The 24,371-nt window shown below is 33.1% G+C and overlaps 4 protein-coding genes across 4 annotated transcripts; 3 read left to right on the top strand and 1 right to left on the bottom strand.

Annotated features, from left to right (window-relative positions):
• Positions 1-188: 188 nt before the first annotated feature.
• HELRODRAFT_178147 (hypothetical protein) lies at positions 189-835 on the bottom strand (the record flags this gene model as incomplete). Its single annotated transcript, XM_009026287.1, has 2 exons — positions 189-514; positions 604-835. The coding sequence occupies 2 exons, from the start codon at positions 833-835 to the stop codon at positions 189-191; spliced, it is 558 nt and encodes a 185-aa protein (XP_009024535.1).
• Positions 836-3,871: 3,036 nt separating this feature from the next.
• On the top strand, positions 3,872-5,600 carry HELRODRAFT_178146 (hypothetical protein; the record flags this gene model as incomplete). Its single annotated transcript, XM_009026286.1, has 5 exons — positions 3,872-3,922; positions 4,540-4,600; positions 4,757-4,854; positions 4,958-5,286; positions 5,489-5,600. The coding sequence occupies 5 exons, from the start codon at positions 3,872-3,874 to the stop codon at positions 5,598-5,600; spliced, it is 651 nt and encodes a 216-aa protein (XP_009024534.1).
• A 2,077-nt stretch (positions 5,601-7,677) lies between these two features.
• On the top strand, positions 7,678-13,157 carry HELRODRAFT_178145 (hypothetical protein; the record flags this gene model as incomplete). Its single annotated transcript, XM_009026285.1, has 11 exons — positions 7,678-7,861; positions 8,444-8,593; positions 8,718-8,830; positions 9,063-9,167; positions 9,722-10,081; positions 10,262-10,384; positions 10,773-10,853; positions 11,756-11,833; positions 11,928-12,093; positions 12,300-12,353; positions 12,733-13,157. 11 exons carry the CDS (start codon positions 7,678-7,680, stop codon positions 13,155-13,157), a joined length of 1,839 nt encoding a protein of 612 aa, XP_009024533.1.
• A 6,149-nt stretch (positions 13,158-19,306) lies between these two features.
• HELRODRAFT_178144 (hypothetical protein) lies at positions 19,307-22,859 on the top strand (the record flags this gene model as incomplete). Its single annotated transcript, XM_009026284.1, has 5 exons — positions 19,307-19,439; positions 19,789-19,988; positions 20,095-20,321; positions 20,738-21,014; positions 21,768-22,859. The coding sequence occupies 5 exons, from the start codon at positions 19,307-19,309 to the stop codon at positions 22,857-22,859; spliced, it is 1,929 nt and encodes a 642-aa protein (XP_009024532.1).
• Between the last annotated feature and the right edge of the window lie 1,512 nt (positions 22,860-24,371).

Here is a 24,371-nt window from a genome sequence, read left to right as displayed (position 1 = left end):
ACACCAAACAGTGCACCGACGATATCACCCTGCAGCAAGCCATTCGTTAAGTCACACTCTGCTAAAACTACCGTTTTTATCAAGCCATCAGTGCCGCCACCCCAACCACCAATTAAACCATCCACACCTGCCAAACCAACTGCAACAGATCACAGTGCAGTTACGACGCAAGCTCTTAACACGGCCATTCACAACGCATTGCCAACTATCGCCAGCGCTTCTATTACCACTAAACCGCCGACGTCACAACGACCACAACTCTCCAAACAAGTCACTCTGTCGTCGAACGCAGGCAAGAACAATCCCGCGGTTCCTGAAAAGCCAGCAAAGATCACTACATGCAAATCCATTGATGGCAACAATAGACCTCCATTGCCGCCTGTCTCTGCCAAGTACAGTCTCACATGATGTCTGCCAACTACCTGCCATATGATGTCTGGCATGTACAGTCTCACGTGATGTCTGGCATGAACTGTCTCGTCTGTTATCTGCCGTGAACTGTCTCGTCTGATGTCTGGCTTGTACCGTCTCGTCTGATGTCTGGCATGTACTGTCTCGTCTGTTGTCTGCCGTGAACTGTCTCGTCTGATGTCTGGCTTGTACCGTCTCGTCTGATGTCTGGCATGTACTGTCTGTTGTCTGCCGTAAACCTCTCGTCAGATGTCCTGTTTGTACCGTCTCGTCTGATGTCTGGCTGGTACTGTCTCATATAATGTCTGCCCTGTTTCACGTGACGTTTAGTCCTGTGACACTTCAGCCATCGATATTTTGCCTGGATGTTTTTATCCATCATTTTGTTGTCGTCTGATGTGCCAATGTTTATTTTGAAATACATGTGTGTGTGTGTGTGTTTGTGTTTAAATCAGACAGAGCGTGATGTTTGATTAATATTTTCATATTTTTTCGTTTGTTTTATTATTGTGCTTTTGAGAAGGACTTACGATTTGACCAGTAAAAAATCATGCGATCTATTAATTTTATCATTATTTTCTTGTAAGTATTTCGCATTTAATTAAATTTAACTTTCAATAACTTGGACAGTTTATAAATTCCAATAATATTTAATTATGCAATATGTTGTGATTTTCTATGCTCTACGCTTTTTGTAATTCTTAAATTGTGCTACGATTACACTTAGAGCTAGTGGATCATACAACCGTTACATTACACCATTACACTTAAATTCTTTATCAGAATTTGTTGAAATGTGATTATTTTAATTCATTGCTGAGTTGTTTGAACTTTGTTAGCTAGACATATTGATATCGCCCATCTAAATCTAATAAAAGATGAAGAATTTAAGTGTAATCTAAATCTGGCTTGATGGTCACATCTCTACGACGTTTGCCTTGCTTTTTCCTTTTCTTCTGACATTCAAATTTTGTTTTGAATTGGTTTTTTAATCATTTTCAACTTACCAGGCTAACAAATTATTTATTATTATTATTCTCTCGTTGATGTTCCTTAGAAGTTACCACAGCAAGCACACAGTGACACATGAATCAACACATCACACACTTTCAATTGTGATAGGCAGGGATCATTTCATAATCGAACTCGGACACTGCATCAACAATGTCAGGCACCCTATTCATTACACCATCGCACCGCCAGATGCTTTCTTCGATAAACAAATACATTCAAATAGATCTAAGTTTGTTTAATTTAAAATTGTTACTTCATGTGTGATTTTTTAGGAATATAATGTCGATCGGCTACAAATTTTAATAGTCAATGCTATTTTTTGATGTAGTTTTTAACGTGTGGTTTTGTTTTTTGTCAGAGTTCAAATGCTAACATCACCAGTTAAAATGCATCCAAGAGATATTTTGGATGGTTTACGGTGCTGTATGCAATTGAGCTGGATCTGAAGAAGTTCATAGATGGCACTGTTCATTGGTGTTATTTGTTGTTATTTCGTTGTTTTATGATTTGGAATCTTTCATGATTTCAAATTTAACCGGTTCATTTTTATATTTTTCGGAACATGGCTCATATATTGCTCTTTAGGTTATTGAATCCATATATAATTAATTTTATATCCATGATTGTTTTTTTTCAAATTCACATTCACATTTTCTCAATAATTTTTATTGTTTTATATTTTAATTTATTTTAATTCATCGTTATAACTTCATATAAAGAGTTTTTAACACCCAAATTTCAAATCCAAATAATACAAGTTGATCAAAATGTACTTACTATTCTTCTTGAACCTAGTTAACGAACAACAGTTAACGAAACTGAAGTTAGTCAAATGAAATGTTTCATGCATTTATGTTTAGAATATTCGTTCTTTCACGAGAAACTTTTAAAAATTGTAGAACTTCAATATTTTCAATAAACATTCCGGATGATTAATATTTATTTTTTGGCACCTGACATTTTACTGCCTATTATAAAAAATAATTGTATATATTTTAAATACTACAAATAAATATTGAAAATACACAGATAATTGAAAAATAAGTGTATTTGTTTATTTATAATAAAATAAAATGTTCAAAGAACGGTTGGTGTTATGTTGAAATTATGTCTTCGATGCAAGGTTTATTTTACCATTTTTACTCTATCTCCTTTTGTTCTATGTTGTCCGCTTTCTGTATACAGCTGCAAATACGGACCATCATGTGTTAAATGGTGTCAGTTTGTATACCTTTACATTTTGATCGATTTTTTTTATTGAGGTGATTAATTGAGGTGATTTATTGAGGTGATTTGTGCATTATGCATTTTTTTTGTTTATGTTAGTGCATACGTTGTATATAAATTACTACTGACTAATGACTGCAACAACATTAACGAGAAGACTCACTATGCATAAGCAACATGGAGCAATAAAAGACCACCTAATGGAACAACACAACACTATTATAACAAGGGAAATTTTAGACAATAACACCAAAGCAATTTATCAACCTTGAGTTCATCGGCAACTTCTCGAGTAGTTTTAGCTGGGTTTGCGTCAATAATTTCCTTCAGTTTGTCAAATATTACAACAGAGAATACTTCAAATTGAAGATAGCAGAGTCAATTTTCATCAATAAACGTAAACCATCAATAGATATTCAACTAAATAATACCAATATTCTTCCAACAAAGAAACACATGATTAACTTTAATTCTAATTAAGTTACAATCAAAGTCGCTGTGAAAATAAAGACACAAATACAGAACAATACTATATAACTACACAGATGATGGCAGTTGATGCCGAAAAGAACTTTTCTGTAGTAATAACGTTATTAAATGTCAAATATTGAAAGTTTTGAAATTCAAATATTTAACCTTAATAAACCTCACCAAGATAATAAAAGTCTCGTTAGAAAAATTGAGAAACTCAATTACAAGTTGAATAATGCCGAGAACGCAGTAATCTTTATAAATATTGTATTTTTGATAGTCTAAACACTATATAAATAAAATTAAATGGATATTTATATTTACTAAAATAATTAAGAAGTCAAGTATTTAAATTCGTGCACTTTTTGTACGTTTAAGTATTTATAATCTATTCACCAGAACATTCAAAAAACATTTGTATTAGATGTCAAGTAACATTGTTATTTTTTTAAATAAAATAAATTTTGAGAGTTTAAAATATTTAAAGTAAATGAAATAATAAAAGGTTTAAATATTTTTTTTAAATCACCCAAAACGGCACGAACATTTTGACGAATAAAACCGTTGAATCCCGCGCTCTACGAATTTCAAATCAGAAAAGTCGTGTCGGATTTTGAACGTGACATATCGTTTCCATGGTGACGCATTTCAAACTGAAGGTTTGAAAATGATTATTGAATGCTTTTTTTATACAGATACAGGAGAATGGTGTTTTATTAGAGACTGAAGGTGTGAAAATCTGAGTAATATGGTTGAAAAGAAGAGCACGATAAACTACGATTACTATAATGAAGATGATGTGAGGATTTTATATTTTAATTAACTTATTTAATAATTTAATGTTTAATGTTAATCTAATTAATTTAATATTAATAATTGTTGAGTGTTCTTAATCAATGTAAAACCGGTAATGAAATAAATTGAAAACTCATTCTATTTTGAGATTTACTACCCTGATTGAAAACTTCATTCATTGTCATTAGGATTAGAGAATTTGTCGCCAGATAATTATTTAGTAAGAAAAGTTTGGACGGAATTTTATCTTCTTGACTACATTAATAATTAATATTAATACATTGCCTATTAAAATCTACAAAAGTATTAAGACAATAACTGATTATGAAACAATGAGACATTATAAGAACAAGTCTATTTAATTAATTATGAAATTGTGACAAGATTTTCCAGCTTGTGTATATGCTGTCAATTTAAAAAAAAACTTCACACAAATGCAGAATTGAATTACAAAATGTTATGTGGTTCCAAACATAAGGTGTGGCCTCTTTATATTATAGTGAATGCTAAGCAAATAACTTATTTTTAATTTGAAAGAGATTGATTAAATAAAAGTAAAGATAAATTAAAATCACATCCACAAAAAATTACTCTTATTAACTTTTATAAATATTTACATAGTCATTTTCATGCTGGGGTGCACTGGCTATGTGGCGCGTCTCGAGGTGGTGGATAGGGGAAAGTCCTGGGCAGGGAGACCTTCTAAGATCGCAATAAGATACCGCGAACCAATTGTACCAGAAGAAAGAAGAAAACGGGAAAAGAGGCGGAGGATCCTAGGACAATGGCTCCAACAGCGGATGACCTTCTATTCTAAATCCACTGCCTTGTGGAACAGGGACCTTTGACCCAAAGGCTAGGTGTACTGCTTACAACAGTGCTTGCTCTCTTGGGATAAACTGCAACCGCGCTGCCTCGTGTGCTTCCAGCAAAAAGGTTAGGCTCACTGCTTTTAACTGGTGGTTGTGGTTAGGAATTGGGCAATTCTAAATATAAAAATTTTTTGACCCACACATCTTTCACATCATCACAAAAAAAGAAAAAAATACCCTATTCTCTGGAAGACCTTAAATGGTCAAGAGGTGAAATATCTAGGAAGTACGAAACAGTTGTTGCGGAAAATCTGGCGTCCTCCCTGGAATATCAGACTTGGCACTTTAAATACTGGATCGCTTACTGGACGTTCCATGGAGATCGTCGAAATGCTGGAAAGGCGAAGGGTGGACATCGGTTTTCTGCAGGAAATAAGATGGAAATTAAATGGTGTCTCTCATTGGGAGTTACAAGTTGTTCTGGAATGGCCAAAAGACAGTCCAAAATAGAGTGGGAATCTTCATACGGGAATCACTGGCACAAAATGCACTGGAGGTGACTTGAATCAGCTCACGCCTAGGGCTTATTAAACTGAGAATGGAAAAACAGGTTCTGACTGCTTTTTCTGCATATGCATAACACACCGGTAAATCTAAAGACGCCAAAAATGACTTCTGGAACACACTCTTAGATGCCGTCAGGAAAACACCATCATCAGAAATACCATTGATATATAGCGTCCTTATGGCCATGTTAGAGTTAAAGCAAATGGTTCCACGGTGTCCATGAAGCCTTTGGCTACGGGTCTCGAAACGAAGACGATGTGCGAATTCTGGAACTTGCTGAAAGCCATGAACTCTCCCTGTTGAACACTTAGTTCTAGAATGAGCAGAACATTTGATTACATATAAAAGCGGGATGTCAAGCTAATAAATTAACTTTATTGTCGTCAGACAACAACACAGATGACTATTCAGGAATATCAAAGATATTCTAGGCGAAGCATGCATCCCTAAACATCGATTGCTGGTGGCCGAAATAATCATGGAACGATCACGCCCTATGACTGATCGAATGCCAGCTAGAATAAAGACATGGAAACTGAAGAACCCCGTGTTCAGAAAAAAATTCGAGGAGTTTGTATCGGCACAGCTGGATTGTCTGAAAAAGGTAGACATAACCTGGAAATTTTTTCAGGACACCCTAGTGAATGCTGCAATAGCTGTATATGAAAAATCTGAACCAAAATGCCAGCACAACCGCGAAACTTGGTAGTGAAACGAGATGGTGCAAAATGCTATTGCCAGTAAGAAAGCAGCTTTCAAATAATGGCTGAAGACGAAGACTGATGAAGATCGAAAGGCATACCGAGCAAAGAACACAAAAGCGAAAAGTCAGGTTGCAATAGCTCGAGCAAATCAATGCAAGGCATGGCTGACTGGAAGTAAAGGCGAAAAAATTCGGCTATTCTACCAAATAGCAAATCAGGCCAAAAGATTGAAAAAAGATATAGTTGGTGCCACATGCATAAAAATAATAAAGGCACCATAATAACCTTACAGAATTACTTCAATCACCTTATGAATGAAACAAACCCTATCGATGGAAGGACCGAATCAGGGCATCACAGGGCATCACAGCTGAGGAGCAATGAAAGGGATTAAAGCGGCTGGTCCGACTGGACTTATAAATGATATCATCAAGGCATCTAGTGGAGCAGGCTTTAGAACCTTCTTACACATCTGTCGAGAGATGTAGAGTAAATCGATACTACCAGTGGAATAAAACAGCAGCACATCTGTACCGATATATAAAGAAAAAGGAGATCCACTGAATTACTACTCATATCGGGGTATATGTCTTTTGGAACATCCCCTGAAAGTTATTGGAAAAGTCATTGAGAGAAGACTGCTGTCGTTCTTTTCAATAGGTGGTTACCAGTACGGCTTCATGGCAGGGAGATCCACCATTGATGCTATCTATATCATTTGTGCACTACAGGAAAAATATTTGACAAAGCAAAGCGACTGTTCCATGTTTTATGGACTTGGAAAAGACTTTTGACAGATGCCTCGTGAGACAATCAGGTGGAGTCTAAGTAAATAACTTGTTCTCGAATATTTGCCCTGGTTTTCTGTCTGACGCAGGCAACCCGTTTCATTACCGTCTCGACGGCAGCCTCTTTAACATAAAACGACTCATGGCGGAAAGCAAAGTTTCACACGTGAGGATTTTCGAATTTCAATACGCTGACGATGCTGCCTTTCCTGCCAACACCATCTCCGCTCTCCAAAATAGTCTTAAAGTCTTGTCGTGTGCCTATAGTTGTGCATAACTTGTTGTCAACACTGCAAAAACCGAGGTACTCTCCCTTGCTACAAATCAAAACAAACCAATTACATCTTTCGTAGTTCATAGAGATGCTTTTAATGATTCGCAGGAATTCATGTATCTTGATAGTATGCTCAGTACTGACTGCTGTCTGGATCGTGAAATTGAGCATCGTATTAGGGTAGCGTCGGCTGCATTTTGCAGACTGAAGAGTCGCGTCTTTTTAAATTACTATCTTACCGTGATGACAAAGCTTTTTGCATTACTGCACTGGTTTACGGTAGTGAGTCCTGGACTCTTTATCGTCGACACATCAAGGCCCTCGAGGCCTTCCATGTTCGCTGGCTTCGCAGCATTCTTGAAATAAGATGGTAGCACACAATACCATTCACAGATATTTTAGGATGAATATCTATTGTTACAACAACAGCTGCGTGAGATAGGTCATGTTATCAGAATGGCGGTGTCTCGTCTACCTCGTAGCAAACTATCAAATGGCTGTCGTTCAGTCGGTCGGCATAGAAGCGATTCGGGGATCAAGTATAAAGCGTACTTCAGAAATGTAACATCAACGCGGCTGGACTTGAAAAAATAGCGAAAGATCCGTCTACATGGATGACTAAGATTGCTATGTACAAAGCTTTTTGCATTACTGCACTGGTTTACGGTAGTGGGTCCTGGACTCTTTATCTACAGGCGTCGGTTATCCGTCATGCGGCAACATCAAGAGAATTGAAACCAACTGGTCCTCGATGCTCCCATTGTGCTAAACTATACACATCAGATTTTAGACTTAGAAGTCATCTATGATTTCATAGAAGGTCGAATATCGCTATTTCGGTGATCAACACAACATAGTAGTATTGGTAGAATAGTAGTATTGACGTTTGCTATTCCATCTTTGGATGTTCACTCCTTGTGTCTTTGTATAAGCAGATCGACAATTTTCACCCATTTAATTGTGTTTATATATATAGATATAATAAAAAAAGTTTAAGCAAATTTATTTGTTACTGGTGTCCATAATATTATTATGGGCATTTATGTAATGTTTTACTAAAAATTGAAAATAATTAAAAATTGATAATTTATATTAAATTGATAGCTGTAATAAAATTATTTTGCAAACTTTTCAAGGCAGAGCACGAATATATAAACTCGAAGCCTACAAGTTTTTTAATTTTAGGCAAACCGGGAACAGGAAAGAAAGCATTGGCAAAAGAGATTGCAAAAGAATGGAACTGCATTAATATTAATGGCTAGATTATAGATTATTTAATTCGATAACTTATTCTAGTTCTTAAAATTTTCAAATTATATAGATTTTAAGGTAATGTAGATTGTGTAGTTAAAATTAAATTTCATAAATTTTTTACCACAGTTTTGGAATTATGCACGGAGCACATAAAAGCAGATAAGCAGGTACACGCTGATGTTTACACAGCACAAACTGGCGACAATGTAATTAAAGATGATCTGGTTTTAACGCTGATTCAAAAGAAATTGAAAAGTAACGCCGTCTTGCACAGAGGTGTCATTCAGTTAATATTAAATGATCAGTTTTTTCTATAGAGGTTTAAACAGTATTTTTAACAAAATATCAAGCTGATATTCACACTTTTAAATATGGCTCTAATTGTCTACTTAAAAATAAGGCTATGTGTTGTCAGAAGTACCCTCGTTAAGCACCAGTACCATGACCTTTCAGCATCAGATGGACCTCATCTACAATCTTTACCCTCAACCAGATTTTGTCATTTTGTTGGAAGTTAGTCAGTCGACATTAACATTTTATTTAAATATTAGTTTTTGGAGATGGTTTTGTTTCAAAGGAAATTGTTTCCACACATCGTTTTATATATATATAAATTATTTATATATGAGTGCTTCCGTTCGTCTCCGTGTATAAATATACAGATGCATGTATCTAAAAAAGCTCGATCTTGAAAGTCGTTGGTATACATGTGATGAAATGAATGAATAATTTTCAAATTTATCAGATGGATTCTGAAGATGTGCTGGTTGAAAAGACATCACTAAAATTTGATCCGCTAACCGGCTCTGTTTATAGAAAACAGGATTATGATGAGAATTTCGAAAAAGAGGTTAATTATATCCATTTAAGGGATTGTTGGACCAGTTTGGTTCTGTTTTTCGTAATCATTTTTAGGATTGAGATATTGAGATATTTTTGTTTCTTTTTACTCATTTTTGTTGACATATTTTATCCTAGTTACGTTCTGTCATTTCAAATATTTCAGTGAAGTTTTGAACACATATTTCAGACACAATTTAAAGACAGCGACTTTTGTTGTCCAAAACTTTAGTTCCCACACTTTGTTTAATAAAGGATCATTTTTTTTAGTTGTTTTGTGATTTGTTATTATTATTAAATGGTAGGTGTATCGTGTATCACAACTTTTCTAGAACTTTTATTAACGTAGTCTTGTTATTTTTTTAACAGTAACTATTACGATTGACAGAATTATATTATTGTGTTTGATGATGCATTGATTTTAGCAAATATTTTTTTACTTCTTATATATAGGAGAAATTTATAAAGATTTTTGGTAATAAAGTTTGCATAATTGAAAAGGGACAATGCTGCTGAGATTGCTAGTGAAAATTGTGAAATTAAAATTTTTTATATTCTGGACAGCGTCAAGAACATCTGAATAAAGCATTGAAACAGGTAAAAATACAACCAGAAATGACAAAACAAGAATTTGAACTTATTCAAAAAAAGTTAGAAATGGAAAAAATGCGAAAATTAAACAAAATTGGAGGTGACGATGATGATGACGAAAAAAATGTGGATGACGAAGACGAGAAAGCAGTACAGTCAAAAGAAAATGTTGAAGATAGTGAAAAGGTAGAAGAAGAAGATGAACAAAATGAAGAAGAAGAAGATGAGGATGATGAAGAAGAATCATCTGATGAGGACGAAGAAGCCAAATTAGCCAGAAAAGCAAGGATAAGTAAACGACAATTAGATAAACAGTTAAAAGCTTTCTATCAGGTTACTTGGCCGATTTATTATTTAATGGTATTTCTTATTTATTTTCAAATTTTCATGTTGCATTAAAATTGTTTTTGAAATTTGTTGTTTATTTATTATTCAATGAATTTTTTAATAATTTTTTCAACTTTGATGATTACAAACATTATGTTCAATTATTTTAAAAATTGCTTTCTTCAGCGACTTACAACCGGCTTATCACCCGCAATTCTGAACCGATTAGTCAAGCTGCCTCAAAATTTCCCAGAGAAACGATCTGAAATATTGAATTTGTATGATAAAGAATTAACTCCTCATTTAAATGTTAGTGCTTGTTTGATTGACATTTTTTCTTTTCTAAGTTAGACAAAATGTATTAGCTGAAAGTAAATTGAGTTCAGAATGATTGTATAAAACATTTACAAGATTCGATGTTGAAAATTTTGTTTATTGCACGAATTGACGAGAAGCTTTTTTGGATCTTATTTTGAGCATTTGAGACAAATGGCATTGCTGATTACAACAGATTCTCTGATTTTTTCGCATCTATATGCATTTATTTATTCCTTTGAACAGTTTCTTAAATTTTTTTTATATTTTAGTTGTACAAGTTATTCGACAGATTATCAGATTGAATATATTTACGAGAAAATTAATGTTATTACTTATGCTTTCAATAAAGAATAACTAATATTATGAAATAATCATTAAGTTTTTAAATATGCAAAGTTTGTTAAAGTTAAAGTTTGTGCTAGATAAGATTAAGATCCTCTGTTTCAAAACGTGCAATAAGGTCAGTTAAAATAATAATAAGAGAAATAATAAGATAAAGACATTTTCAACGAACATAGCATTTTTCCTATTCAATATGCAGTTGATACTCATCTTACACATGATCTCCGTGTTTTATTAAGCCGTGTGAGCGACATTCATCAGTGATATTTAAAGCTCACAATTGCGAGACGTAGCTTGTCGGCACACATCAAAACCACAAACATTTGTAACATTTCATAAGATGCTCTTATGTACCCGCACGATTTCATGTTAACAATCACACACTCCGTCAATTACTTGCTTTCATTTCGGACTAATATCTAAATTTAATAGTCATCATTTAAACGTTTTTTAACTACTGTTCCTGCGCTTTAAAACACATTAACAGGCTCGCAAAGGATGTCGCAACTACTCTATGTAGTTGTCTAATTAAGATTGACTTCAACTCATTTTTATATAAAGCAATCGGTTCTTTTTTTAAAAAGCTGCAGACTATTTAAAACAACACCATCAAACTCATACTCAGAAAACCTCTCTCCAGTTTCCCTTCCAGAACTGCACTGACTTCTAGATTCCTTTCTGAACAGTTTCAATTAGCAACTCTAATTTTTAAAATCCGACAGACAAGGACCACACCATATTTACGTATTTTCATATCACGATCACTATAAACAAACCAAATCATTTGACGCATTTTTATTAAATTTCCTAAACATCCTTATTGCCAAATCCATCCTCCCATTCCGCCATACTGTTCTGGACGTTTGAAGTAAATTAGGGTGGTAGCTCTTAAAATGTTTCTCATGAAAATTTTAAGATGCACTAAACATGTATTAGTATTATTATGTTATTTTATTTATTTATTTTCATTTATTATTAATAATTTTTTCACTTTGATGATAGTGGCTAATTTTTTAATAGATTTACCTATCGAAGATCAACAAACAGCACTTGTTCAAACTCAATGCACTCAAAAGTACCAGTGTCTTAATAAAAGAGGTCAGTCCAATTCATTGTTGAAAGGAAAAATTTATTTTTATTTGTTCACTGGAATTTGTACATCGTTAACGAAAATCAATCTTGAAAATGAAAGGTGTTAGAGCGGTTGAAGTGTTTCCACGCTCGGCCTGTGTGTCTCGTACAACCTTTTACGTATCCTCTCGATAAGATTTTGTTGAAGGAAGCACAAGAACGTGATGTGAAACCGGATTACGAAGAAGTAAAGGAGAAATATCGAGTTGATGATGATCTGGAACGAGGTTTATAAAGTATTACATATGCAGCGCTTACCCCACAATAACAAACGCGTTTTTAAGCATTTCTTCATTTTAATATTTAAAACATTCGAAAGAAATTTACAATGGATGTAATTTCAACTTTTGCTCAAACCTTTATTTTAATTACGCTCAATTACCTATAAAAATAAAATTTAGATGTTTAGATTACTAATTTTAACAAATTTCAGAGAGTTTATCTGAAGAATTTAATAGAAATGTAGAGGAGGAAGCGGATGACAAAGGTTTGATTTTTGCATCGGAGATATTGTAAATGTTTTATTTTGGTAATATTCTTCACTGACATTGTCTTGTCTTCAATTTTTATTATGACCCACTAAAATCAGTTTTAATAAATGCATGCCAAGGTATGCTCCTCACCCAAATGTTCAAAAACATTAATCTTTATGCGACTTTTGCAATTTATCCAGAAAACTTTTAATGCATTAACTGCTTTTATACACTGTCTTAGTCTATAGCAGCCGGAGCTTTACATTATTTTTTTGTCGATTTTTAGTTTGTTCAATATTATTTTTGAATTGTTTTGTAATGTTTGAAGTTTATTTTTTGGAAAAAAGCGTTTGAATTATTTTAAAATTTTTATAATGTACATTCTAAATATAGTTCGGCCTGAAAAAACTGAAACTGAGAACATTGAAACGCCAAATCAACAGTTTTTGTCAAGAACTAATTCGGTTGTTGCTGCTGGGTCGGAAGAATTAATATCCGAAAAAGAAGGATCGACAGAAAAACAGGCGGACGAGAACTTGAACACCACCGCCCAGAAAGCTGAAACATCTCCGATACATAAAACAACGTCCCCTTATGACAGCAGCAGCTCCGAGGATTTGGAATTAGCAAATGAACAAAAGAGCCAGTTAAATGAGGAAGATTTGTTCGATGAGCTTCCTTTAACAAATCTGTTAGCCAAAGGTGGAGGGTGGAGGTGGCGCAGAAGCAAATGGAGGCATTATTGTCCTGTGGCTCTTTTGAAAGGGGAACTTATTCCTGGGAAAATAGATTATGCCGTCAGGTCTGATTATTTATAGCTTTACATTTTTTTATTATATACAGAAGAGTTTTCAATCATTTTCCATATTCCGAAAAAACTTACAAAATGGATTTAAATTTAATTGATGAATAAACATTTTATAGTTCTGTCTGATGGCTACTGCTTTTCAGGTTACTACAATACAAAATATAAAAATACAAAAATACAAAGTACACACACATCACACGTCAAACAGGTACGATTTCATAACAAAACGTAACTGACGTATAAATAAGCATATTTTAGGTTTGAGACTTTAAGAAGTTTCTAGTAAAATTTGCTAAATTTTATGTCTCTTTATAATTGTTACTTATTCGCTTTGTTTATTTTTTCACTAAAATTTTTGAATGTTCTTGTATATGGTGATGCTTCAATCTTATTATTTGTCTTTACGATTTTGAATGATGTTTAAGATTGATATTTGCGTTTTAGCCTAACAATTTTTGACCTTGTTTTGTCAAACTATTTTACGTTTATTTTTCCAATTTTTTTTTCATTAAGTCAATTTGCTAGTTTTAAAATTTTATCAAACTTTAGTTTCAAAATTATCGTTTTATATGCAAGAGTGAAAAACAAATTTGTCGCCAAAAAAAATTTGTCGCCTAATCCTGGGTTTCAATTATTTTTACTGTCTTTCCTTTTAAGCCAAATGTTTACATATTTCAAATTATTAAACTCCTTTTTTATCATGTTTCATGGTTTTTGTTGTTCCCAACCAACGTTAGTGAAGAATTATTTTACAACAATGGTTCACTTGCTGCAACTCGTGATAACATGCACGCAGGTATCTCGACAAATTGTACGCGTTATCTAGTGAAAAGGCATTAAGAAGTTTTGTAGAAAATCCGCGGACGTACCTTCTGTCACCCAACCCTCAACCCCCTTGCAAGGTGCTTGCCAATATTTTCTATTCTAAACAAATTGCAGTTAAAATTTGCAAAAAAAAACTCTTTTTGGTTTTATTGCCATTCTTAATCATTTATATTTTATTGCTGATGAATATTTTAAAAACGTAATTTGAAGGGGGAAATGTTTTTTCATATCATTTCTAATAGATGTTTCAAATATATATCTATAAACTGAGTAACCGTACAATTTACAAGATCATCATCCTGGGCCTGCCTCACTCGGGTCGCACTCAGCTCTCAGAGCTCCTGGCTTCAAGATTCCATACGAAAAAAATCAACGTGGAAGAATTGATGAAAAAGGCTACTGCAGAAGTTATCGAAAATTACAGGTTGCTACCAAGTTCAATTTTTTATTGTGAAGTCTTTTTCATACATTTTTTCTTTGTTATATCGGTAACAGATGTTTTTTAATTTGCTCCTTGATTTATTGAGACAGTTATTGTCTCAATGAATAAACATACATAGTATAATTTTTAGTAGTCCTTGTCTTCTTGATGGGTGTAGTAAAGAGTAAAACGCTGAAAAGAAACGCATTAAACACATTGGATTGCAACACCATTTGTCCAATTTGGTGGTCGGACCAGACGAAATTAACCATTTTAAGTTTATTCAGAAAAGTTTGTTTGGCTACCTTTCATTCCGGTTAAACGAACTACGTATATTAACTGAATGAGATTTGACTCGGTTCTTGAAGAGTTGGTCCTGATCCCAGAAACTTCCTTCCACTGTAGCTCAATTAGCAAATCATTTCACGTTATAACGTTATACATCAGCATGGTGTCATCAAGTTAATTTCCACCTCTTTTACAAGCAAGTTCATCATTTTACATTAAGATCTAAAGATGAACATTGATGATAAAAGTAGATAGAGGTTTATCGTACAAAGAATGGATGACATCTTTGAAATAATTTTTAATTTTATGTAGCCTTTGTTTTGTCAGAGCTTGATATTAGTTTTATTTGAATTTAATAGAAGATTATGGTTGTGGCTTAAGTTTCCTTTCAAAGTTTAATTAGAAGTTTTATTCATTGCGAATAAAATTTGCAGCTTGGTTTTAGTAGTCTAAATTAATCAATCAATCTTTGTTTAATCCAGAAACCCAGTTTCCCGAGGCAAGACGTTGTTTTCTTTGCCATCAATTTTTTGCGCCAAATTAGACGATCAGTTGTATCCATTTCATTTAAATTAAGCGCTTTCATGTCTTGCTCTTAATTGTTTGCAACCAGGATTTTTTTGGACGGCTTTTGGGACGCATGCCAGGTTCTTCAACATCTGCAAGAGAAGTTATGGCACAGTTTCCACTTCGTTTGACATGACAAAACCACAGCAGACGGTGTTGCCGGCATTCGTCCTTTATATCATCTAAACTAGCACGGCGCAGGATTTCGGTAGATTTGATGTGGTCCTTCAGACTAATTCGTTGCATCCGTCGGAGCATTATCATATAGATTCGTTGAAGTTGTTGTTCCAGTTTGGTTGTCATTGGCCATGTTTCTGCACCATATAACAACACCGGACGTATCACATATTTATAAAGTTTTGATCATAGTGGTAGTGGGATGTCACGCCGCATCAATGTAGAGGCAAGGAGACGCCATTTATTCCAGGCTGCACGTATGCGTGCTCGAACGGCAGCTTCAGCTGTTCCAGTACAATCCAGAACATCCCCTTGATATTGAAACGATGTGCTTTTTCAAGGTCTACAAAAATGTGTGATATCAATAGTTGTTGATGCTTTGCGAGGTACTTCTCCTGCAGATGCCGAAGGATGTGAATTCCATCAATGGTTGATTTTCCCGCTAGGAAACCAAATTGATAATTTCCGATTGTGATGCACGACGTTAATCTTCTCTCAATGATTTTTTCGACAATTTTCAGAGAGTGTTCTAACAGACGTATACTCCGATAGGATGAACAGTTCAATGGATCACTTTAGCCTTTGTGTAGCGGAACTATTACGCTATAGTTTCATTCAGTAGGCATTGAGCAATTTCTCTATACTTCACGGCAAAGTTGTAGTAACGTTTGAATACCTGCAGTAATAAATTCTTTGATAATGTCATTTGTGAGTTCAGAGAGCCCTGCTACCTTTTCATCCTTCATACCTTTCAGAGCTTCTGTAAGCTTCTCTAAAATGATGTTTGGAATCGGACCTTTGATGGGTGGAGCGTCAAATTTGACATCGATAGGATTTGTTTCATTTAACAGACGGTTAAAGTATTCTCTCCACTGTAGCTTGATCTTATCTTGTTCAAGAACCCTCTCATTTTTACCGTTTTTGATACATGAAGCATCAACTAAGTTTTTTTTTTCGTACGCTTTGCTTGTTTTGCTATACGATAGAGAGAATTCATTTGTTCACTTTTGTTTTTAGTGAGCTTCTCTCTGCACTGATCTGTTCAAACTAGTGCGACTTGACGTGTTGCATAGCTGTTCTTTTCACGGAGAATTTTATGGTCATCAACAGACTTTGATTTTTGCCATTGCTTGTATGCAGCTTTCTTTTCAGCTATTGCATTTTGTACACTGTCATTCCACCACCAAGTGTCCCGTTCGTGATGACGTTTTGTACCAGTTTTCCCACAAACTATAGTTGCAGCGTTTATCAAAACTGCAACTATGTACTCCAATCTGTACTGGCTTGCGATTGGTGGTCTAACTGTGTGGCGACAATCTGTTGATATTTTTCTCAATGAATATTGCTTTTCAGCTTCCACGTTTTGATTCTCCGAGGCATTTGTTTAGAGAACGCAGCCCAAAAGTCATTTTTCATCTCTTCTGATTCGCCTGTCTGTAGTACGTACGCAGAAAAAATAGTCATTGTTTACTTTTCTAGGCAATGCTTGTTACACATGAGACGTGAGCTAGTTTTTTTAATATCCAGTACTTCTTAGGCTAGCTGTTCTTTGACAAAAATTCCAACACCATTTTCGGCCGTCTTTTGACTATTCCAGAATATTTTATATTTTTCTTTGTCTGAGTTGATATGACAGACACCATTTGATTTCCATCGGGTCTCCTGAAGGCAGCAGATGTCAATCCTTCTATGTTTGAGCATTTTTGCGATTTTCATGCTGCGGCCAGTCAGTGATCCAACATTGAGCGTTCCAAGTACAAGTACCATAGAGGGGCCATTCTGAATTTTTTTTCAACATCCCTCCGCTATTGCATACTTCAAAGGGATACTTAGCACCACTTGACCACTTAAGGCTTGTTGGGGACTAGAGGCTGTTGTTTTTGTTCGTGATGGCATGGATTCATTTTTGGGAAAAATTTTTACATCCGGACACCCATCTTGACAACAACCACCAGTTATAAGCGGTGGGCCTAACCTTTTGCTCAAAAGCACGCAAGGCAGCGTGGATGCAGTTTTATGTCATGCTCAGGACATAGTCTAAATCAATCAATCAATCAACCAATCCATCTTCGTTTTGCGTCCAGAGACCCGGTTCCCCGAGATAGGACGTAGGACATAGTCTAAATAATAATGTAATTTTTAAAAATTGATCGTTTGTTATTTACCATAACAAATGCATCGTTAATTATTTCTTAACATAATGGCGTTTCACAAATGTACGCAGACTGTCCTTGGTGTCGTTGTGAACATTTTAAAATCGCATATTTTTACATATTGTTTTATTTTTAAGATTTTTTTTTAATCATTTATACAATTTTAGAGATGAAGTAACAAAATCTGTCGTCATGGGTTTGAAGTTCAAAAAAATGGCGAAAGTATTTAAAAAAAGAATGCAAGGTAAAGGTTTTTCTATTGCGAATATTAGTAGAATATTTTTTTTAAAAAAACATTGCTGGTGGTTTGAAAATACTTTTTGAACGTTATAAAATGGTCTATTTTTTCAACAACCATTCATTCATTTTATATATCTTTCGATAATCTGTCAAGTTTTGCTTAGACGATTATATTATGTTGCAAGATCATTCATGAAATTTTTACTCGTTTCCACTTGAATGAAAGATAGGTAGTTACAGTTTCTTGGAACAAAAATGCGGTCTAAATGAAAATATTTATTTCATTAGAAAAGTGACGCTTCAGTTGAACGGGTTGAATATATCGTATATGTATATGCCTAAAAAAACATTTGCAACAATTTGAAAAAATTCAAAGAATGTTTTAAAAAGCAAAAGGTAGTACAAATCTGAGAAGTTGCTGGGAACCTGGAAGAAAGTGACAGAGTGGAACAAACATGGAAAGACTCATGCGTAATGACAAAAATTATGATTATTTCATAAAAAAAACATATAAGTGTTAACTTTTAAAAATACTTTTTCATATGACTTTTTAATTAATTTTTTTATTGACACGATCTGTTATGATGTCGATATTTATTGACGTGCGTCCTAACGTATGGAACGTTTTTAATGTTAGCCGTAGTATTGTTGTACCTGGCGAAAAATTTAAAAAGTTCATAGATTCTCTGAAATCAATTCGAATGTCGTGTTTGTTATGCAAAAAGTATATTAAAAATATAAAAAAAAGTTGTCGAAGCGAAATAGATGAAAAACATCTACCATAACAATTTCCATATCTTTAGCGCTTACCACAAATGTATTTGCGAGGTTTTTATAAAATTAATTGTGTATACGTTCAAATATATCGTACAACATTCTATATAAACAGTATTATAAAAATTTTATAAAACAGGTTATCGATGTCCATACGTTTAATTATATACAATTAAATATATTTTATTCAATAATTTCTTATAGGCATATACATTTTTTAACAATTATATAAAAAACATAAACATTATATAAAAAAATATGCATTGAAATATATTTTATTAAGTCAGTTCTTATAGACGTATTATATATCATACATTTTTTAACAATTTTTATAAAAATATCACGCCTTTCATAAAGATATATAAAGCACTATATACAAAAACACAATGCTGTGGAATATATTAAAAGCAGGCGTCCTATCCGCCCATTTGAAAATTGTATAGCTATATGAACTGGTAAAAAATATAGTGACCTAGTGGATTATTTTTAATTTCTGCGTAAGTTGAGTCCGAAAGCTTTTCGTATGACTCCGATATCTTGCTCACAAAGTTATTAAATTTCTTTTTTATGTTGTTTCATTTTATCGAATTTGTTTCAAGTAAAGTAGTGTTTTTAATGTATTATTGTTTTACTATCACACCAAGCACTTATTTATTTTGATATAAAATAATTTTACTTACAACAATTTTCCTTCCCTACTGGACAGACCAGGAAATGGAACGACAAAAAGTTACTGATGAAAACGTCAATCTGGATAGCCCAAACGAAGAAGCTAACATCACAGATCAAATAAAGGCTTTCTTAAAGCCCGTTCGTCCACATGAAAAAGATGCAGATAAGGACAAAGGTTTCAAAAGTTTTAAGAATTAATTAACTTTTATTAAAAATATTTGAAAACTGTTTTTCTAATTTCTTAATTTTTGCATTCTTTTAAATTTTAATTCAATCATTTTGACCTATTTTAATGCTTTTATATTTCAACAAACTCTCACACGAATATATTTAATTTTTTGAACAAAAATCGGTTAGTCTAGTTTCTATTCTCTTGGGTTTAATGTAAAATAGTTATAACCCGTTCAACGTTTTTGAAAATTTAATCCTTATCTCTGATGAAATTTAAATAAAATGATTTCAAACAAATGAAAATATGCTAGCTGAAAAGATTTCAATTAAATGAAGATGCATTTAATGTAAAGATTCCAACGCCAGTGATTCAGAGCAGGAAAATGTGACAAAAGAATCTTTCGATCAACTCCGTAAACAGTCGACCATGGCGGCAGAAACCATTAACGAAGTTCAAACATTCAATTTAAGCAACTTCAGTACTGATGCCGACAATGAACTCTATTTTGAAAATAAAATATCGCACGAATCATCGGAGGATAGGGTCGATGAAGTTAGTGTCCGTTATTCTATTAAACACAAAACTAAAATCAGTCAAACAAATTTTTTTTTTCAATTACTTTGTTCTTGAAATAGTTTCCTCTTTTATTTAATTTCAGTTTTTCAGTAAATTCAGTGGAGATTACAAACCTACAGTGGACGATGAGCAGAAGTTGTTGGATTCTATCAAAATTAGTGACACGGACCCCTACGTTCTTGAGCTCATAGACAACTACATGCAAGATTATGTTCCCCATGTGCCACCGAAGTTGTTGTTGGATATGTTAGAAAAATCAATGGAGGATATTCAGCGCCAAGTTAATTGCGAGTTGGGAACAAAAGATAGGTTATTGTTTGAACAACTTGTTAATGGTGACGTGATGTTGACGCTCATTTTACGTTGTAACTTTCAAGGAAGCCGTATTTTTTATTTATTACACGTTCAGATACAAATGAAGACAAATTTGTAAATTGGATAATTGTCGTAAAACTAAAACGTTATCGAACATAACTCTGAAGAGTAAATTTAATTTAGTATATTTTTTTAATTGTTGGGGAATGATATACCACAAGAAAACCACCTGATACGAAAATCTTTTAAAAATACTATAGAAAAAATTAATTAACACAACAATAAAAAATATGAATCAATTGATAATTTCTTCATTAGAGATTAAATGATGCTTTCAACTCAATTTTATTTAATCCTCACGCTAACTTGTTTCGACATTAAAAACAATCAGCTCTTGTTATCTGATTCAGATTCTACGGATGGGTCCTAGATACCTTCCCACTTGATGTTTCTTACTGGGTGGCTTTGCTTAGAAGACCCAACATGAAGCCTGATTCTGTCTTCTTCCTGACCGATGTGAGTCCTCGCAAAGAAATTGTCCTCTCCCAGTGGTACGAGAAGGAGCGCCGTCAACTGAATGAAAAGATGTTCACTCGACTGAGAGATCATTTGATGAAAGAAATGAAGGACGAAAGGTTTTTAGTGCACAAAATTGACAAAAATTCACGCGTTTTTGATGAACACATAGTTAGGTGATTAATGCGGTGTTTTGGCAATTAACTGGCAGCATGTTAAGCTAATGAAAGAAGTCGTCGTATACCAATCTATTCTTTGTTTCTTTAAGTTGAAAAGTAAAATTGAAGCCCTGTCGTAATGACAATTTGATTGGAGTTTGATTACTTTCCCCAGTTACACAGTCGGTTTATAATTTTTTTTTTATTTTGCATTTTTTGTTTTATGGCCGACATTTAGTTTTGCTGAAAATATTTTTGATTTTGAGATTATTGTCTGGACAGATCTTGCAACCATTTACGTTGTTTCCAACAGGTAGTATGTGTATATGCGTATATACTGTAATTTATGAAATCTTCTGTAGATTTCATAAATTACTGCATTAATTATGGTATTTTACCAGCATACGTAAAAACATATATAAACATAACTGTCTTTGTTATGTGTTATTTGCACATTCTGTATTTTCAAATTTTTATGTAACATTCTTTTATTAAAGACGAAACATTTTGACGGACCTGTATGAAGACCTGGTAGGGGTGAACGACAACAACGTTAGATATGTTTGTTCGAAATTGTTTGTTTGAAATGTCATTTATTAAATTTTTTAATTTCCAATATTTATTATTGCATAAAAATTAGTTAGTTGTTTTAAAATGATCCGAAATTTTTCACTTTTTTTGTTAAAAATTCAATAATGAAACTCCATTAAATGCCAACCGATTTAAACCGCCTCAAAATTGTTTATTGTTGAATAAATATTTACAGGAACAGGAGGAAGAGAGCTGGCTAGAAGTTGATGAAGTAGCTGAGATAAATAGAACCTTTTCAAATCCTCTCAAACCATCAACGTCGGCTACGAGACACAGTAAAAATAAACTACCGCCCATCATAAAAACATCTCTCCCAAGTCAGCAAAAGTTTTCAGAATCATCCGCTTTGGAATTTAAAAAAAATTTTAGCAAAACCAGTTACGCGAATAACAATAATAAAATGAAACAAAATGGTGCTAATAATAGCAATGACAATGCCAATGCTAACGCTAACAACAACAACAAACTCTGTTATAATTACAATTGCGATTATGAAAGCCATGAAAATTCTCATAGCGCTAATCATTCCAAACGAAGCTCAGACGCGAAAACAGAAAGAATAAATTTTTTGGATAACTGGATTAGCCACAATGAGGATGAAAATGTTAAAGACAATAAAGAAAAAATTGAAAAAAGCGATATAATAAATGAAGAGTTTAATGACGACGACCGTGGAATCAGCATTGTAAATATTAACAGTAATAACAACCTTAACAATAACAGCATTGATTTCCCTGACAATGTTAACAATGTGAATAATAGTCAGTCATTGCAGAATACTGACGATGCATCCTTGAAAAAATCATCAAAACAAGTTGTTTCTACTAAAAAAACTCGAATGCAATCCACTCTCTCAAAAGCCACTTCCTTATCTTTATTATCTTCATCTTCAGCAGTTCTTGTTAATCCTAAAGAGAACAGAATGAGATTTTTCACTAGAAGCACATACGCGCCACCTTCCGATAAAAGAAAACGTTCGTTTTTGGCCAAAAAAATGCGCCGCTCAACGCTAAACAAATTGAGCTTTACATCGTTGGCTAAGAAAATAACACCGCCCAAGTCAACCAGCGAAGATGCCCTCAACAAACGTGCTGCCGAAATAAATGAAAAAATTATAGATGTGCAAAATGTCTTCAAGAGCCTCGGCTTGAATTACACTGATGGATATGACAACTTACTCAGTGGACTTAGTCAGATTGTGGTTTTTGGAGTGCAAACTAGAAAAAGCATTACAGAAGAAATTGCTCAAAGTTGTATTATTGTTTAATTCTAAAAAAATGTTAATTCTTTTAAAATTCTATATTTTATTTGGTTTTTTTTCAATATTGTTTGTAGAAATGCGACGTTTTTGAAGCCAGGTTTTGACTTTTGGATCTGTATTTAAATTTTTGGACTAGTAACTAATTCAATTTTTAGTTAAATAATTTTGTTTAGCATTACTAATTTTACTTTTAACTATGCTACTAATTCAGCATTAAAATACGGAGTTCGTCAGTGGGGTGGAGCGTTAATTAGTAGCAACATACTTTATTTTGAAAGCACACGATTAATTTCAAGAACACATGCTAACTTTGATTCAGATTTGTCCAACATCTAAATTCCGATTTTGATCCAAATACCGTAAATATCAGTTATCAAGATTAGTTACAATCCTAAATGGCTGTGTTGTCTTTTGATTTTAATGAAATTTGGTTTGACTGGTTTTTGAATTATTTGATTCTTTTGACCTGTTAAACTTATTTTTTCTGAGACGAACTCATTTTAATACTTCGAAACATTTTAAAGTCACCTTATTGAATTTTTTTAGAATTACTACTTATAGATTTTATTAAATGAAGCCAACTAGTGTTTAACAAACTTTGCCAGATATTTGACATTGACATATCTGACATATCATTCTTTCTTTGATTTTGTTTATATTTTATTTCATTGAAGGAATCGATAAAAACACAAGAACCGAACATTTTGACATAAATTCGACGTTCGTTCATACATTTTATAAGCGTACATACAATATTCATATATTCATCTTTTATCTATTCATCATTCTTAATATAAAATTTATGCCTCAGTTTTGGTTTTGTTGCTCAAATTTCATTCCTACTATGATTTCGTTTATTTTTTATTTATAATATTTCATTGAAGGAATCGATAAAAACACAAGAGCAGAACTATTGAATGTAATGGACAATGTTAAATGTAAGTTAATTTATTAAAATTACTATTTCATAATGTATTAGTGTGAATGTTATTAAAAAATAAATGTATAGTAGATTAACTCCATTTCATATTAACAAATGATTTTATAATAAATATAATTCAGCGTCTGAATCTAGCAAGGAAAATTCGATTCTCGTTAATATGGACATCGATGAACTTGGTCTGGTTACCTTTCTTTCATTCTTGCCGCTATTAAATATTTGATAAAAATAAATGCAGACGATTGTCTAAAAGTCAGTAAATGCATTTTCGCACCAAAAGCAAATAACTTCTTTGATTGATTTTCAATTTTTTAATATATTTCATTTTCAGAAAAAACACATGCAACATGCATCATTCAGCAGTTGCTCTCATTCCTGGTAGGTGTCCGCCTTATATTTTCAAATGTTTTGTGTCATATTTACAAACTCAGTGATCTTTTTTACTCAAAAAGTTTACTCAAAAAGTTTCTAAATTTCACTAAATTGGTTTATTTAGATTTTTACATCGGTATTTTAAACGTTTTTTTTTATTTTTTATTTATTATAATTTTTTCTTTTCTTTTGAAATTTGTTGTTGG

This window comes from Helobdella robusta (assembly GCF_000326865.2).
Source record: "Helobdella robusta unplaced genomic scaffold HELROscaffold_46, whole genome shotgun sequence".
Lineage (NCBI taxonomy): Eukaryota > Metazoa > Annelida > Clitellata > Rhynchobdellida > Glossiphoniidae > Helobdella > Helobdella robusta.
The sequence above is the reverse complement of the archived record's forward strand: the minus strand, read 5'-3'. Positions and strand labels throughout refer to the sequence as shown.